The sequence below is a fragment of the Sebastes fasciatus genome, chromosome 18 (genome assembly GCF_043250625.1).
Source record: "Sebastes fasciatus isolate fSebFas1 chromosome 18, fSebFas1.pri, whole genome shotgun sequence".
NCBI classification, from domain to species: domain Eukaryota; kingdom Metazoa; phylum Chordata; class Actinopteri; order Perciformes; family Sebastidae; genus Sebastes; species Sebastes fasciatus.
The window spans coordinates 13,247,133-13,265,193 of NC_133812.1; the positions used below are offsets into that span (position 1 = coordinate 13,247,133).

The window sequence follows — 18,061 nt, forward strand, 5'->3', positions numbered from 1 at the left end:
ACTGAGCACATGCTTATGGAGGGAGGCTAATCAGCTTTCTGCAGATGGGCTAATGTCCTTACAGTGGCTGAGAGGGGGGCCTATATTTAGCGTCCACTCTCTCCCTCTTAACCGGGGATAACATTGGCCCTGTTCTCCTCTCCCTAGCTCATCTCTCTCTGCTTAAATTCATCAGAGAGACCCATGCATGCAGAGATGAAGGGGAAATGAGTGAGGACAGAAAAACAGGGTAAAGATGGCATAAATCTGTTTACTCACAGTGACACCAAAGTGGCATTAGACTTGCAACACAGCAGCTTACAAAAAGCAGTTTGTCTGTCAAAGAAATAAAGAAGAGAGAAAAAAAGGCAGGATAACTTAGAGACAGACAGAAGAAAGAAAAAAAACATGAAAGAGAGACCAAGGAAATTATTTTTTCTCAATGTCAGCAGGGAAAGTGACATCTGGAGGCTGAGGCTGAGGCCTTCAGGCATTAGAGTAATGCAGACCTGGAGCCAATCTACTCAATCAGTTACCATGTGTCCCTGGAGACCAAGGCTCTGCTGGTAGTAAGGTCTGTGCAGAGGATATACATGGCATCTACCTGCTGTTACAAATACACTCGCAGCTAATGAGGGCTGGCAAACGGCGCAATGACGGCTGCTGACGGTCGTTGTGACGGTCGTGGTGACGTTTCTTGGAGGGGAAACCCGTTAAGTTCAGCTGTCACTTGCTGGCACCAGCAGTTGGGCCCGATGGGATTGTGCGGGCATCTCTGGACGTTGACCTGATGAAGAGTTTTCCTCTGTCTGTCTAAAGCCTGGGCACAAAACCTAAATGTCAGAGCGTTTTACCTCAGCTAAACTGAGGTTCAATAAGGTAAAACATTGCAAAAAAAAAATAGCAGTGTGTGTGTGATGAGGGTGATAGCAAAAAAAACTGAACTGAACAACTCTTGTCTGGTCCTTTTTTTGCTTTTAATTCTCAAGTTGGTCAACTTAGACACAATTATCAGATCATTGTTTTCATGTCCAAACAGGACGGCAGTTAAAAACACATGTATAACAATCTCTTTAGAGCAACAGAAACCCATATGAAACAGCTCAGAGCACACATACAATGAACACAAGAAAGCTAAATCTGCATCTCAGCATAGCCGCCGTGTCCACCTGCACTGCCAAAATGAAACACAAATTCGCACACACCACAAAATACTCGACGACACAGCTTTGAATCTGCCTGCTAAGTCAGCCAAACACAAACTGTACAAAAATAGAGATTGATAGAAAAATAGGAGATCTGACATGTTTGAGAGAATATGCTGAGTCTCTGTGCACTTGTAAAGCTGACATTTTACATCTGTTATTTTCATGATCATCACAAAAACCTACTTATCTTATTGCCCTTCAAATATCCATGTGATGGTGTTTATCATTACAGTTACATTTTTTTGCATTATTTCCTCATTGTTTGGTGTTTTTCCATGCTAAGAAGAGACAGCAACCCCAAATTTTCCACACATCCCAAACTGTATTTCAAACTCTTTTCCATAAAAGAGAAGATGAAATAGACATTGGCCAATATTCACTGAACTTTCATCACATTTGAAGCTCTTCAGGCTTCACGCAGCACATTTTCTGACAATATTCTCCTCTGCCGGGCCTCTGACTCTACCAGTAGTATGCTTTTACTCCACTCCTTTCAAGAGTTGCTCTGCTGCTACAGCTCTGCTTACACAATCCATCCTCCACCCTTCTGACAAACATACAGTTTGTTTTGTCCTGCAGATATTTGCAGACGTCTCTTTTCTCTTTGTCTCGTACACATGGAAAGTCAACATATTTTTCCAGTGCATACAGCGTGTCAAAAATGATTTTAAACTGCATACAAATTATGTGAAAAATGGAGAAGTAGAAAAAGAAATTATAGGTGTGTATTAAAACTCTCCAGTGTAATTTCAGAAAACTGCTTTCAGAATGCATTTCAAACACATTGGTGTTTTTTATGTTTAATTTTTTTTTTATTATATACTTGAAACTTAAAAGGTGCCCTGTTGAGTTTTTGACCACTAGTAGCGCTATGGAGCAATGCTTTTACCAGTCGGCCCGTTTTGTTTTTACTGTGCACGTGCACAGGGACATACATGAACACGTACAAGCATGCGGGCAGGATAATCCTGCCATAAAAAGGCAGTAAAAAAAGAAGCCCGCTGGCTAGCAAACATCTATGTAAACAATGCATTGTTTCATTTTGTTAAAGAAATATTTTGAAATATTCCAAAAATAATATTTAAACAAATATTTGTAGTGAGACCAAATGTAAACATAACTTTTGTTTGTTTACATGAAAACTCCATATAGCACCTTTAAGTAAGCTTGAGTTGTATATTTCAGATCTACTCATTAGTATGCATTTCAGTTTCACAAGAACACTTGAGCATGTTGCTTAAATTAATTTTGATATGTGATGAAGATGCATTTCGAAATGCATCATCTGCAAAACATTTTTACATATCCAAATACATTTCTTCATCCCCTACAGATGATTACATTGTCTCCTAATCAAGCTGCGCACTGGACCACCTTATTTTGCAATAAAACTGCAGATAAGAGCGACTTATTCTCTCGTTTGCTGTCTTGCTGCCAAACCCCATTCTTTCTCTGTGCATTACTCTCAAAATCCCCATCTATTTTACCCTTATAAGCATTTTTGATCCAACCCTCCACCTCCCCCCACCACCCCCTCTGTCTCTACAGATGATGAGATTATGTTGCTACTTCCTCTTTGGTAATCAGGATGTGCGTTCGCCGAGCAGAACTGCAGATAAGAGCAGAGTCTTAAACTAAACATTGTCAAAAAATAAAATCAGTTGGTCCAAAACCTCACTCAGTGTAAGAGACCTTACTCAGCATAGGTAAACTCTCTGTTCCACAGTACATTCATTATCACCTTGAAAATCAATTAGACGACCCAACAAGTTTTCTACGATAAAGAATCACAAAAATATCTCTTCCCTTTAGGCTTCATCTAGGCACTTAAAGAAAATTATTCCTGTACAGAAATAAAGCATGCATTGTTTTGTTGTTGTTTTTTTTATCTAAGAATTCAGATAAAGTTGAGTATCAAAGTAGATCTTTGGATTTGTAAACAGTATCCAGTTCCTCATTTTGCATTGTCTGTGAAAAGGAGTTCCACACAAACACAGTGCACATGGTCACATGGTCGCCGTTGATTGACCATGAATCGACATCTTCAGCATGTTGTGTGTTCCGTTTCTCTCTGCGGCTGTATGTGAGTTTTGTTTTTTAATGTAAAGAGGATGTGGATATTATACATGTTCATCATTTCAAATGTGAGATCCTGTGAGATATCATCGTATACAAGCTGTCGGTCACCCCGATGGTCTACCAAATTTATCTTCGCGCTGATGAGAGAACCCTAAAACTGATGGGTCAGCCTCTCTCATTGGCAGCTCTCCCTCTGTGCTCAGCTCCCCCGAGGAAAAGCCTTCCTCTGGCCCGCTGCCTTGATCCAGGTTCAGTTGTCCTCATTTCCCTTCCTTCCTTTATTCTCTTCTTCCATCTGTCTAAATTTGTCCCATGTTCTTCCTTTTCCAATTTCCCATCTCAAGAAAGAGATAAAACGATCATCGTTCAAGGGCGTATGAGTTCCACCAGTTACGCAAAAGTGCATGAACGAACAGAAAGTTTAGTTACAGGGTAACCAGGTGGCGTACATAGGATGGTGCTGATGAGGAATGTACTGTCGGGGTGGCGAGGGAGGACAGGGGTAGATGGGCTGAACCTGCGCTACGTAATAGTTGCTGAAGTTGCCGTCTGCGACATAAGGAGCCGGCTGGTAGAAGCAGGTGACGTTGGCGGTGTTGGGGATGGCGTTCTGCTCGGCCAGGACCCGCAACGCCAGCGAGGAGATGAGGCTGAGCGACTGGCGCCTCTCGTGGCCCATCAGGCACACCGTGCTCTCCTGCACCACCTCGTACAGCGTGGCCAGATAGTCGTACTTCCTGTCCTCCAGGTCCACGAAGTGGTTCTGCAGATAGGACTCCAGCTTCCTCCTCTGCTCGCTCACATCGGGAAAGTCTATGAAGAAGCGCGAGCACATGTACCGCTGCAGCAGTTTCATCTCGGTCTCGGAAGCCGCGCGGAAACCCCGTACCAGCAGGTGGCAGTACTTCAGCAAGCCCCCGCCTCGAATCTCCTCGGGGCTCCGGGTGCAGATGAGGCGCTTGCGCAGGTGATCGAGGGCGGTGGGGAAGTCGCCGTAGACGCTCTCCCCAAGGATTGTGGGGTGGAAGGTGGCGGCCATGGGGTGCTCCGAGCACTCGTAGAAGAGGAGAAGCGAGTCCAGGCGGATTTGGAAGGAGTCCACGCTGAACTCAAACTGCCGTCGGAGAGAGTCCACAAACTTGAGCTCCACGTTCTTGCCACGGTTGTTAGAGAGGGAAATGAGACTCCAGCGGTCTGAGTCATTGCACACTTTCACCATCTTTTGCACATAGGCCTCCTAAAAGATACACAAGGGAAACATTAGGTTTCATCACAAAGTCTAATGCATTTCATGTTTGTGCAAGTTTTAAGTAAGTGCCTGAATACTGAAGTCAAGAAATTGAAGACATTGTTACTGTTAACAGGTACCTATCGGTGGATTAGGTCAGGCTGTTCTCATACACAGTTCGTAGCTATATCTACGAAAAGTAAATGTACTTTGATTCATATAAATTCCACAAAATCAATTTGTATGGGTTACGGTTACCCTAACCAGGAAGTATGAAGAGGGACAAATGCCAAATAGGGAGGAGGTCGGGGTAGATGGGTTGGTCAAAAATACCGGTCTTTCACCGAGGCGACCGGTGTTCGTACCTCATGTGAAACCGGAGTTCAATGTTGATTTATTTATCATGTAACTTCCGTACTTAAGTTACGCCACTTCCGGAGATATTTTAACCCAAACCACGATCTTTTCCTAAACTTAACCAATAGTTTTTTTGCCTAAACCTAACCAAGTCAATCTTTTCCTAAACCTAACCAAGTGGTTTTGTTGCCTAAACCTAACCAAGTCGATCTTTTCCTAATCCTAACTAAGTAGTTTTGTTGCCCAACCTTAACCAAGTTGTTTCCTGTGAAGAAGGAAGTTTATTTTGAAAAAGACTGGGGCGGAAATTGACGAACGGACATTCGTAGGAAAACGCATGAAAAATGAGGATTAACTTTTCGTAAACTGTCTTGAAAATACATCGATTAGATAGATTTAACTTCCATGTCCATACTCATGAATCAGAGAACACACATGCATATAGTTAACCATATATAATAAAACACTTGTTAAGTTAGAGCAAATAATAGGCTACAGTGATGAGGGTCACAGAGGCTTACTGCCTTCTCTGTGTTCGTGTTAACTAACTCCTCTCTGTTCCTCCTTTCACAGCTGTAATATGGTGTTAGTTCTTGCACCAGTGCATCAACATGTTTTTTTGTATTTCTCTGAAAAACCACACATGTGCCCATGGTGTTGTTTAAGAACGATTGCACTGTGGGTCTTACACGGAGATAAAAGATGGTGTAAACCAGTCTTAGTTTGAGCGGGCTTCAGCAACCGGACATTAATGCTATTTGCACCAGATAAAAATCTTGGATTAGGTCTGTTAGTCATGATGTTTTTGTTGATCACATCTGTTAGTGGGCCATTAGTAGCCTGGAGCCTGGGTAGCCTTCGGTATCCAGGTAACTGAGGGCAGATTTATTAATGTGGATCCAACTCCAATTGGATTAGACAGAATCCTCTTTGAATTGGAAAGGAACCTTTTTTTTTTACTATTTGAAGGCTTATATATCTCTGTGCTGCTTGGATGTATTCAGGGTAGATCTCAATCGTGTTTGTGTAAGACATATTTACTTTAAATTTGCATTTGCAAACAGAAAAATGCACATAACTGCAGCAGTGTGTAAATAAGAATGAATGGGGAAAAAAAAAATAACGATCTTTTCTGTCAAGGTTTTAAAGTTTGACAAAAACCACATGATGTTCATATATGTATATATATTCATATGATGTCATATTTATGATATCAATACTTCTCAAATATGTGTTTTTATTTATAAGATACTTTCTGGTGGGAATATTCCTGAGCAGTTCAATCTCTAGATCTTCATCCTCCCAAATTTCTCATTGGTAGAGGTCAATTTTCGATAAGATTTAGGGGAACCAGATTATGGAGTAGCTTTTCACATCTATCAATAAACTGTTCATCTGTCAAATGTTTCAAAAGTCGCTTAAAGGATCATTTAACTGCTGTTTTGTAATTGCTTTTTCCCAATGTTCTCCATTTATCTGTTTTTATGTTTTTTTATTTTTTCCCCACTCACAATGTTGTTTGGTTACGATTTCCCAGAAGTCTTTATACATATTTAAATCCATATCCTCCTCACAAACACTAACCATACACTTCCACGTAACACACACTCACATGTCTTTTTTTTAAATATATTTACTGTATTGTTATTGTTGTTATTATGTATATATTGTCCTAATTGTTTGTTATCACTCTTATATAGTCATATTATTTATTTATATTAATCTTGTCTCTATAGTCGGAGGCTTCAGATAAGCCCAGTGTTTTTTTTTGCCTCTTCCTGCACTGTACAGGACTCTCACCAGCAAATTCAGGAACAGTTTCTTCCCCAAGGCTACTGTATATGTTCTTAATATGCCTGTATATGTTCTTAATATGTCCTTGTACAAAGTATGTCCTTTTATAATTGTAATGTAAATGAAAATGTAAATGTATTCTTATTTTAATGGAGCTTCCCAGCAAAAAGTATTTCACAGGTTTGTATCTTGAATCTTGAATCTTATTAATTTTTGTTATGTTGCATAGTCTTAAATTGTGCAAAACAAATAAACTATATGACTCCATACACTAACCTTTAAGGTCACTGGTGTGATCTTCTCTTTATTCACTCCCTCTGGCAAGAAGTCTAGCAGAGAGTCCAGCACTATATCTTTCACTATCTGAAACTCCATCTCTCCTTTCAGCTCGGCGCAGAATATCAAGTCCAGATCCTTCCACCCGAGACCGCTGTCTTCATGCAGCACGTAGCTGGCTGCGGAACCGTTCAGACGCACCTCCCGGACGTGGATGCGCTTCTCCTCCATGCGGCTCCGGACCACCTTGACGATATCCCGCGGCTTCACCTCCAGCGTTGGGAAGCTCCAGCGGCCGTGGATGGGGATGGAGCCGGTGAGGATGTTATCCAGCCGCTGCACTTGCTCCCAGTTGAGCACGCTGAGGTTAGCACACTCAACACCCTCGTCCATTGTTGAGGAAGAGGTAGACAAGGAAGGGTGTAAAAAAACGACGAAACTTTTCCACTTAACTCCCAAATGGTGGCATCATCTAGCTGCAACTTTGTGAAGAACAGCAGTCATAACAACGAGATGCTTTGACGACGAAGCGTCTTTACGCACGACAAAAAAAAAGCATATGCTTGTCCTACTTCTTACATAAAGTCTGTAGTCCAGACAAATTCACTTCATTAAACCTCCCAGCCTGCAAGGCTTAGTCACTGTCCACTGTCAGCTTTTCATTACAGTCCCTGAACGCATCCATCCATAGCAGCAGCCGAGAAAAACGTCTCAAATCCAACCGCAGAAGTTTTTCTATCCTCTTTTTCACTCACTTTTACGCACAGATTATTGCGTAAAAGTAACTTTACGCATTGGTTTTTAAGACGGCTACTCTTCTCCACTACACACCTACTTACAGAAAGTGGTGTATGGCTGCTTTTCCTTCACATTTTGGTAGGTTCTTGCTCGATGGTACTCGATGATGCCGCTCCACAGCTGCTAGAGAAGTTATGAGCTGAGCGCTTCCCGTCTGAGAGGCGTTGGGGCGGGTCGGTATGATTGACAGCCCACACCTACTAATAGAGGCTCCATAGCTTCACAATGTTACTTTGAGTGGCTGCAAAACCAGGAGACAGAGGGCGTGTCTGGAGAAACTGGGCGTTACCAGAGAAGAGAAGGACCCCATCATCATCAAAAAACATTTATTGTTTATTTGTTTTACACAATTTAAGACAATACAACATAACAAAAAAAATAAATGAATAATATACAGTGCAGGAAGAGGTAAAAAAAAAAACGCTGGGTTTATCTGAAGCCTCCACCTAGGCGAGTGGAGTGGAGCGAAGGGAGTATTTGTAACTTTCAGAAATGCTTGTTAACAGCGACACCTGTGGCCGTTAAGTCAACGAAAGTCAGCATCGGGCTCGCGCTTGTGCTCGCTCTACATAGACATGAACGAGCATCGCTCAAAACAGTGAGGCAACACATGTCAGCTAAAACCACAATATCACTCTATATTTCACCTGCTTGGCAGTAATGTTAGCTGACCAGACGAAGGTCTCTTCATGAATCACTGCTGATCCTAGTGTTGGCTTTTCCTGCCTCGGCCTCTGGCGCTGAAGCAGGAAAAGCGGGTCGGTGCCGGGGCTGAAGCAGGAAGAGAAACGTTATCGTCTCCCGACTGCGCCCGCAGGGAGACACCAGCACCCGGTCGGAGACGATAACCTTTCTTGTTGCGGAGCCCCGTCACTTCACAAGACAAGGGAAGCCTCTGTTGGTCATGAGGAGCTGATATTCTCAGAGCTAAACTAACTCTTCTGCAGTGTGGAGTGAGCGTGCATGAATGTTTAGTAGAGGTGGAGCGAGACAGCGAGAATGCACGCGGTGTGTGTGAGTCAAGGCAAGCAGGCAGCGGAGGAGAGGCTCACGCGAGCGCGCATATGCAAGCGCGCATGGGACACCGACCCGGTAGATTTATACGTGTAAAAAGTTACAAACAGTCCCTTTAATATAAAGAAATAATATATTACATAATAGTGAAAACAAACAATTAGGACAAGATATATATAATAACAACATGTAATACATTGAATATATCAAAAAAGACAAGTGTGTGTGTGTGTGTGTGTGTGTGTGTGTGTTATTGTGTGTGTTGCGTGGAAGTGTATGGTTAGTGTTTGTGAGGGGGATATTGATTTAATATCTATAATGATTTCTGGGCAATCGTAACCAAACAACATTGTGAGTGGGGAAAAAATAAAAAAACATAAAAACAGATACATGGACAACATGGGGAAAAGCAATTACAGGACAGCAATTAAATTAAATGACCCTTTAAGCGACTTTTGAAACATTTGACAGATGAACAGTTTATCGATAGATGTGAAACGCTACTCCGTAATTTGGTTCCCCTAAATCTTATCGAATCTTATCTCTTTGAATCGATTTCTCGGAACTCCTCCTCCTCCTCTCCAAACGCCACCCCCGCACATTTTTCATCATCAATAGGGGTACATTTCTGTTCCACATTGTTCAGTTTGATCACTGCAGCGATGATAAACTCGCTCGCAGCTTATTTTTAACAAGTAGATACCCAATATTTGATGAAGAGTGTGATGAACTTTTACCTGGTTCTGGTCAGACAATCACAAGGGACGGTGCACAACGGAGGACTACTGAGCAAGTTATTCTGTTGTAACTCACTCTGGATAACAGCATCACACGTGTAAATCATATCACTCTTATATATTACAGTTCCTCAGGAGTCTGTTGATTCACAGGAGAGGATGGGAATGCACATACGCCCTCTAGGGGTGGTTTTATCCCACCATCATTTGGCCCTGCAGGCATTTTGTGTGCACAATCAGGGGTTACTTTACAAACTTGTACAAGTGCAATACCTGCATGTATATCTACTATGATAGGCTATGCATTCAAATGACAATTAAAAGATATCTGTATTAGGTGCAATGACCACCTCTGCTGTGTAGGATGTAAGCCGTCTGTCAGTATGTAGGGTATAGGCCATAGTCTACTGCAGGTTAGTTGTCATGAGGAATCTATCAGTGCAGAGCTTGGCGCGGATATCTGCGTCACTGCAGACGAGCCCATAAACCAGCTTACTGCAGATTACCCTGTATGTGCAGGGCTGCACATTCACACAGACACACACGGGCATGCGCACAGTGCGCGCACACTCGCACCTCTGCAGATAATGCAATGCTTACTGTATGCCACTTTAAGGTATTGTTCATGCTCTGCATGTTTCTGATCATAAAACAGAAAACATCGTACATATACTTCCACACTTTCACGTACATTTGAATGTTTGTCTGATTATAATCTGATGACACTTTTATCTGTCAAGTGTTTGAGCCATAAATAACATATTCTATGTCATTTATCAATGTGTTATTTAGGTCAAGTTTACTGGAAGTGATAATGGTATTTTTGTTGTTCAGTGAAGTGTGTGGGAGCTGTTTTCACTTCTTGGTATTGTTCCTTTTCTGAGTCTCATTGGGTAAACTGTGAGCAGAGCAGCAGCTAGTAACAACTAGAAGTGTGTGATAAACAAAGGTCACACTAAGGAAAAATTAAAACAACAATACATTTCAGTGCAATGCGAAACATTATTCGAGACCACGTAGCTCTGTAGTTCAGGTCATTCACACTCTGAACTTTCCCCATTCACCAACAGGCTCAATGTCAGGCTTACTGCTGGGGATGCTTACCATGAAGCTGCTACTTACCTGACCTCTGACTCGTCAAGTGGATGACTCCGGCTTGGTTTCCAATGACTGACGACATCAGAGGATTGGCGAAGGGGATTTCAGACGGACCCCTCTTTGGGCTGCCAAAATGATCACCGCATACAGTATGGAAACAAATGTGTTTGTGTGAATGAGCCGAATGTGCATACATCCCTTTTTATACTGAGAAACATGACCACGGGGTTTCATTCAAAAAGTCAGACAGACTTGGTGAACCCATCCTTTAATGTCTGGCCACCTACTTTCTTATTACATCTGAACTATCTCCCCCGCCCTGCGCACTCGTCTTTAACCCCTCCCTCCGTCCTATCCCACTCTTCCTCTTTTTTAACTCGTCCTCTTTTCCGTTCCCCTTTCCACCATTTCCACACGTAGAAGTTCATTAAGAGATTACGGTGAGCCCGTTAGCTGAACGTGCCTCTGTCCCTTTCCCACCTCACTACTATTTTTATTCTTTCGTCTGGATTTCCATTAGGAGGGAAAACAATCTGTCCTTGTGTCCATGTTGACCGAACATGAACTCTTTACTTACTTATCTCTGCTTTTTGTAGACGTAGAAGTAGAAGTAATATAAGTCTTTTACAATTGATAAAAAGGAATATAATCATCTTTTGTTTGTATTGGTAGCTTGCTTTAGGGTAAACAGAAATAATAGACACTAACTTTTCATTATTCCTTACTGGTGGTGGTGAACAAAGCTGTTGACAGTCATGTGATTCAATATCATTTTCGATATTCGACCAACAATTGTATCTTTAACCTATAGCTGACCTTAGCTAATTTAAGCTTATGTCACCAGGAGACTAGCAAATTAACAATAAAGACAAGCTAGTAATGAGCTAATTAGTGTTGCCAGATCGGTCTGGTTTCCGCCCAATGGGGCTATTTTTGATTAAGTTGGTAGGAGAAAAATAGCAATGGGCTGGTACATGAAATTTGCGCTGCTTTTGTCAACATTGTGAAAACAATATTCCCAAAGAAGCTGTCATTTTATGGTCAAAAACTCAGATACAAAACTCAATAAACTTCGTTATGTCCACTCACTCATATTATCGACTCATTTAAATGAAGAAATATTTCATTGACATGAGTTGTATTCAATCGTCGTTATGGACGAGGGAGGGCCTACTTACCTCGACGTCATCATCAACATTGACATTGACATAGTAATTTGTGTATGTAAAACCGTGGTAGCGCTGTTTGCCTCGCTCAGAGGTCATCCTTACCATGATAACACTACTTTAGGAGTAACAGAAGTAAGACGGCGGCTGGCGGTATCGCCGTTTTGCACTCTGCGGCTCACGTTACCGCAGTTTCCCAAGTATGTTGGAGAACTACGGTGGCCTTCAGGTAACATAAAAACGCAAAAGGCTCTCTCTAGAAGCCAGTGTTTGGTTTGTCTGTTCTGGGCTACTGTAGAAACATGGCGGAGCAACATGGCAGACTCTGTGAAGAGGACCCGCTCCCTATGTAGATATGAAGGGCTCATTCTAAGCGAATAAAAAACACAACGATTCTTAGTTTCAGGTGATTATACACTATTAAAAACATAGTTATGAATATTATATTCCATTTCTGCTAATGGATCCCCTGAAATGTTACACACTGGCCCTTTAATGAAAACAAAAAAAATATTAAGCTTCCTTCTTTGCCATCATTTCCCTTGCATGCCCGTCGCTTAAAATATTCTTGTGTCACTGTATTGTCAAAGAAATCTATTCCTCAAACTCATTGTTTTGGGTTATATTTTAGGGAACCAAAAATACTTATCATTCTTGGGTAATCCAGTTTCAATATCGGAGTTGGCCGAAATAGTCCATAGGGGTTGCAGAAATAATTGCGCTCATGCTGGTTCATGCCGGTCATCCCACAGTAACTGTTGAAATTGTTAACTTACACAAAAGTAATGCTTCATCTACAAGCAGTTACAGATCTTCCTGTTCCTGTTACTATGCATGCAATTCACATTGTCAGTCCATTGCCCTTTGACACACATACAGTATAGTAGCACATAGTAGCTAATGTAGCTGTAATAGCTAATGACACTGTACGCAAAGACGAACCTCGACAGTATTTCCAATCAGTTTTAACCCTGACCTCAGTCACAGACCTTTGCTGAGTAGTAGTGTAAGCCCCCACTAAACTCTTCCACAGCCACTAATGAGATTCGCTGACGTGCCCTGCGCTGTAAGCCATCCTGCAGCGCTCCAAGAAGGTGCTCTGTGTGGGAGTATGTTAATAACGACACATATAAACTGTAAGAGTATCGTGTTGAAGAGAAGACAGAACAGCGACGTCGAGATTAAAACGGCGGGTTTTCACATCACATTTCTTTATCAAAGCGTTAGTTACAGGAACACACACACTTCTGCAAACGTTTCCGTCTTGAAATTGATCTTGTCTCTTGGTTTATCACCGATAAGATGATTGTCTGACCGCACATGACCGTGCACATATTCACAGACGTGTATTGCTCAAGCAAAAACACACATATTGTCTGAAGAAGGGAGGTTAAACGCGCTTCAACCGCCTCACAAGGAATAGTAGGCCCGTCAAGTGCTCACAGATCAGAGCAATCTTGTAACAGGAGAGACTTCAGAGAGCAGGTCCAAAGCACACTGGAGCACAAGGATTTAAGGCAGTAAACTTCCTTAAAGACTAACGTTTCGACGCCAACTGCGTCTTCATCGGAGTCAAAATAGAGTCACATATTGTCTGTGTGAAAATGTTTATAAAAGTCTTCACAGTCAATTCGTTTAGGCTTAAATAACCCCACAGCGGATACTATTTGCACAAAAACACCCTGTGAACTGAACTATTGTCATGCAGCCTCAGAGATTCATACACCCCCTCCGCCAGTATGTTTCCCCATTTTGTTAAAAGACTGTTCTGCTTTCCTGACCTGCAATGACTGAGGGCAGCAAGTTACTGTGAGAAAATAAACAGGAAGTGAACGGCTCTATCTGTGACTCAGCTTCCTGTATGGTACTTTGGTTGGAGATGTTAAGACCACATTGTTATTTTGTCCTACGTAAACAGACACATGCAGACAGACACACACAAACATGCAATTGTCTCTCAGCTGTGACTAAAAAAATAGTTTTATAAACTAGTTTGTAAACCAGTGGTTCCCAACCTGGGGGTCGAGGACCCCACAAGTTAAATCTGAGGGGTCCTGACAAATTTCTGTCCATTTTCTCTGATATTTGCTTTCCCCTTATGAACTACTTAATAATTTCAGGCATTTTAAAGCCTATTAAAAATGATTGAAACAAAACAGTTGTAAAAATCAGTGTTCAGTTGAACTGGTTACAATGGACATTCAAGGTTGGATTACCAGTCAGGCAAAGTGGGCCTCTGAACTCCCAGGACCCAAAAGCTCCATTGGTGTGCCAATTTAATTGAAAAAAATATTTAAGAATATGTGCCTTGTTTCGCGTATCTAGTTTCCTGTGTCATAAATCTAGTTTTTATATATTCATTATTTCAGTTTTGTGTGTATATGTTGCAAATTCCTAGATTAACATGTCAGATTTACTACACAGCAAAAGTGGAGCCAGGAACGATTATTTTCATCGTCGATTAATCTGTTTATTATTTTCTTGATTAATCGAAGTTGTTTGCTTTATAAAATGTCAGAAAATTCTGAAATATTTTTTGAAATCGGTGTTTCCCAAAGCCCAAGATGACGTCCTCAAATGTCTTGTTTTGTCCACAACTCAAAAATATTCAGTTTACTGTCATAGAGGAGTAAAGAAACCAGAAAATATTCACATTTAAGAAGTTGGAATCAGAGGATTTTTACTTTTCTTTCTTTAAAAAAATCACTCAAACAGAAATAGTTAGCGATTAGTAGAGTAGTTGACATCTAATCGATTAATCGTTGCAGCTCTTCTGAGCAGTCTCAGACATAAAATGATAAGTAATTAGAATTAAATGCAGATAATTTGTACTATTTCTAAAATAACACGAGATATAAGATGAGTACCTTTTATCTAGTAGATTTACTCTCATCTCACTTTTCTTCCAGTTTCATGGAGAAACTGGAAAACCCCTGAATAGTCCCTACAAAGGTCACGCACAGCATGAAGGTGCTACACTGCCATCTGCTGGACTTCAGCACACACAGTCCATGTTGTACTGAATTAACTGGAGAAACACTGACTGTTGAAACGTCCTCTGACATCTCACGAGGTGGCGCCCTTCTCATACCGCTCACACAGCAGTTCATTATGCACTCTTACCATCTTTCCTCTCTCTTATTCTCACTTTCCCACACTCCACACTGCACTGAAATGTTTAGCAAATGTATTTGTACAGCTGTGTCGGGTAAACAGTGTCATCCAAGAGCCAAGTTAGGTCATTTTATCCTTCAATGCGGCATATTATGATTCTGGTATTGGAAGTGCACTAATGAAATACATGCGACTATGACAAAATAACCCCAATTAGATATCAATCATACACAGCATCTCCGTCTCTCTTCACATGCGTGTGTGGGGTGATTCGGGGTGAGACGTCTGCTCTTGTTCTGTTTAGAATAATGCTGACGTTACAGATATCGCAATCATCCGCTGAGGGATCTAATCTTTGTGTCATTCAGGATGCATGACTGATTTGATCGCTTTTTTGTTGTTGTTGTCGTGACCTGTGTCAGCATTATTATGTAGCCACGGCAACAGCTCTCAGCTTTGTCTGTTCCTCGTCTGTGGGGATGGGTGGCTCGGATGACTGGTGCAGCAGAGACGAATGCTTATGCTCAGCTTTGTTTTGACTCTGCAGGATGATTTATGGTAATGCAAAAGTAGAAACGAATGCCTTTGAGGTGTCAGCCAACGTTGTGTCTGTGTGTGTGTGTGTGTGTGTGTGTGCACATTTCTGAGACCATTGTAATGGTTACCGATTATTGACATCATCTTACAGTCCGTACATTTTGCATGTGCACACGTAAACAGGGTGAAAGATGACATTTCCACTTATTTTCCGCATCTGCAACCTGTTAGCTATCATCACGAGTGGCCTCGGTCATAGATGATATGATGAAATGGCAACAGAAAATAAAAAACACACATGTGCATTCACACCCTCCTGGTGACAGTCAGCTCGTCGGATCAACATATGACAGTTTGCAGATCAGTTTAAGGCTGGTAGGTTTTATGGAGACGTTTTTAACTCCAGAGTAACAAAGAAGATCTTCGTGGTGACATCTTGAAGGAAATCCAGCCTGCGCGAGCTGCAGTTGCAGGTGATGTGGCAGTAATTTGGCGCCGTGGTCACTCATTTGGCTCTCTGCTCTATCATGAAAGGGTTAGGGTGGAGCTCCACTCCTCTGCTCTTCTGTCGCGACCTCGGTGAACAGTGATTTAGGGTGAGGTGTTCTTTCTCTCACTCCCAGCGAGCAGAACAGTGGCGGGCGATGGGAGGGAAGAGGACAGTGAATGAAAGATGAAACGATAAAAATAGTCTCTGGTGTATAATTGAGGTCTTGGATGAGGAGACAGAAGAATGAAATAGAGAGTAAAGTGAAGACTGCATGGAGCGATGCTGAGTTGGACATCAGAGAAGGGTGGGGAAGAAGGAGGGGGTTGGAAAGTCTAAACAAAACATTAGAAGCAGAGGTGGGTAGATGATGAAGAGCTTGAGATAAAATTGCTAACTCAGGCCCCAGAAGACCACGTCAACGCCTCACATACAGCATCCAGCCAGCCGAGTCCATCCAAGCCTGATGTCACATACCGCAGCTTTTCTGAGTGCTTTCCTTCCACGGTCTACTTCTCACACTCGCCATTGTTTCCTCTTGACTTTGTTTGAGCTTTTATTGCCTTTATCTCTTCCTACCGAGCCAACTTTTAGCTCCTGCCTCTCTCTTTGCTCACGTCTTTCATTGACTCAAAAAGGTATTTATTGAATCAGTAAATACTTGTGATTGAAGGAACATCCATAACACCTGGGATTTGCAGGTTTAACAACCGACATAACACATATGGCATATTAACTCCAGTTTGTTTCTTACATGTGTTACCATTACATTTGAGTTACAGAGCTAAGCATTGGATTTTTTGAAGAGTATATACCTGGCGATCTTTGAAAAAACATTTACTTCTATTCTGAATGTATCCTCAAAGACTCCTCTAACCATCTGGATGAAAAAGTTGTGTCTGCTGCACAATAAAAAAATTTTAAAAAGCTGTGAATCTATTTCACATCCAAGAAGCCAGATATGACATATGTCCTTGCTCTCTTTGTACAACACAAGACAAAATCTGATATATTAGATAGTAACATCAATAAGGACAAATATAAGTGACAGTAAAATTCTTTAAATTTGGTTCCCGTTGTATAGACGTGTTTCTCGCTTGCAAACAATCCAGGATGTGCGCTCAGCAGAGGGGTACAAAACCCATAGCCCCAATGCCATTTTGAAATAGACTGCTCCAGGGTTGACGTATTTTTGTAGGCCAAACGGGAAGTTAGCATCGCCCTGGTTCCCTCGAAAAAAGCCAATGGGATTTTTTCATTGGGTTTTGGATTATTGAGGAAAATAACATTTATGATACTTACACGTTTTGTTCCACAAGATAATGTTCACAAATGAACACCACTTTTATAATTTTTGAAGCGTAAATGCAATCGGCAGAAGTAAAAAGCTAACGTTAGCCTACAAACGAACTACACCACGGTCGCATGAACGCGAGTATACACAACGAGGCTGTAAAGGCGGACGAGTCGGCGTGATGACGTTTAATAGTCTCATTTAGCCACTTGTTAGCAGCCGCCTTTTTTTTCACATAAAGGCTTCAAAATTGACAAGTGCTGATATTTTCTGACGTATTTTATATCGTAGAATAAATCGTTAAAATCTCTTCAGCTTGTGCCAGAGACCTTATTTCAGGCATCTAACTAAAAACCCATTGACTTCCAGACGAGGGAACCGGAGTGCTTAAATGCAAACTCATTTCTGGGTTTTAGGACTCATTACTGTAGCACTCTATAGCATGCTGCCCTCACCTTTGCATTTATTTACCACACGCAAGATAGACATCTGTTGGCTCAAGCTAGCTAAAGTTAAACATGGAATTTCAGTGAGAAGCGGCAGCTAGTAGTGATGATAACCAGTGCCTGAAATGGGCCGGTACTCACTGGTACTGAGTACTTCTGATTTTTGTCCACATGAGTACCCTTACTTCTTATTGCATATCACCATATATAAATACTAGGACTGTCAAATAATAACTGTCAAATAACTGTAAATGCAGCCTTGTCCATACATCACAGACTTGACTTTGGTATTCATTCTCATTATACAATAATAGTCTGTAGGCCGACATTTGTCATATTTTCAGTTGGTTTTATTGTTGCATATGTGCATTTTTATATTTGTGTGCAATTTGGATAAATAGCTACATAATATATATATACCAAGATATGCGTGAGCTGAGCTAACAGAG

The 18,061-nt window shown here is 41.5% G+C and overlaps 1 protein-coding gene across 1 annotated transcript; it reads right to left on the reverse strand.

Annotated features, from left to right (window-relative positions):
* Positions 1-938: 938 nt before the first annotated feature.
* LOC141756059 (terminal nucleotidyltransferase 5A-like) lies at positions 939-7,884 on the reverse strand. Its single transcript, XM_074615505.1, has 2 exons — positions 6,922-7,884; positions 939-4,503 (listed from the first exon to the last, which is right to left on the reverse strand). The coding sequence occupies exons 1-2, from the start codon at positions 7,312-7,314 to the stop codon at positions 3,688-3,690; spliced, it is 1,209 nt and encodes a 402-aa protein (XP_074471606.1). The 5' UTR covers positions 7,315-7,884; the 3' UTR covers positions 939-3,687.
* Positions 7,885-18,061: the final 10,177 nt, after the last annotated feature.

What these genes read in the sequence shown, in the direction of transcription:
- LOC141756059 (XM_074615505.1), bottom strand. Translation starts at nt 7,314, where the DNA reads ATGGACGAGGGTGTTGAGTGTGCTAACCTCAGCGTGCTCAACTGGGAG. An exon ending in TCACACCAGTGACCTTAAAG is followed by an intron (nt 4,504 to 6,921) that starts GTTAGTGTATGG and finishes TGTATCTTTTAG; the next exon opens with GAGGCCTATGTGCAAAAGAT.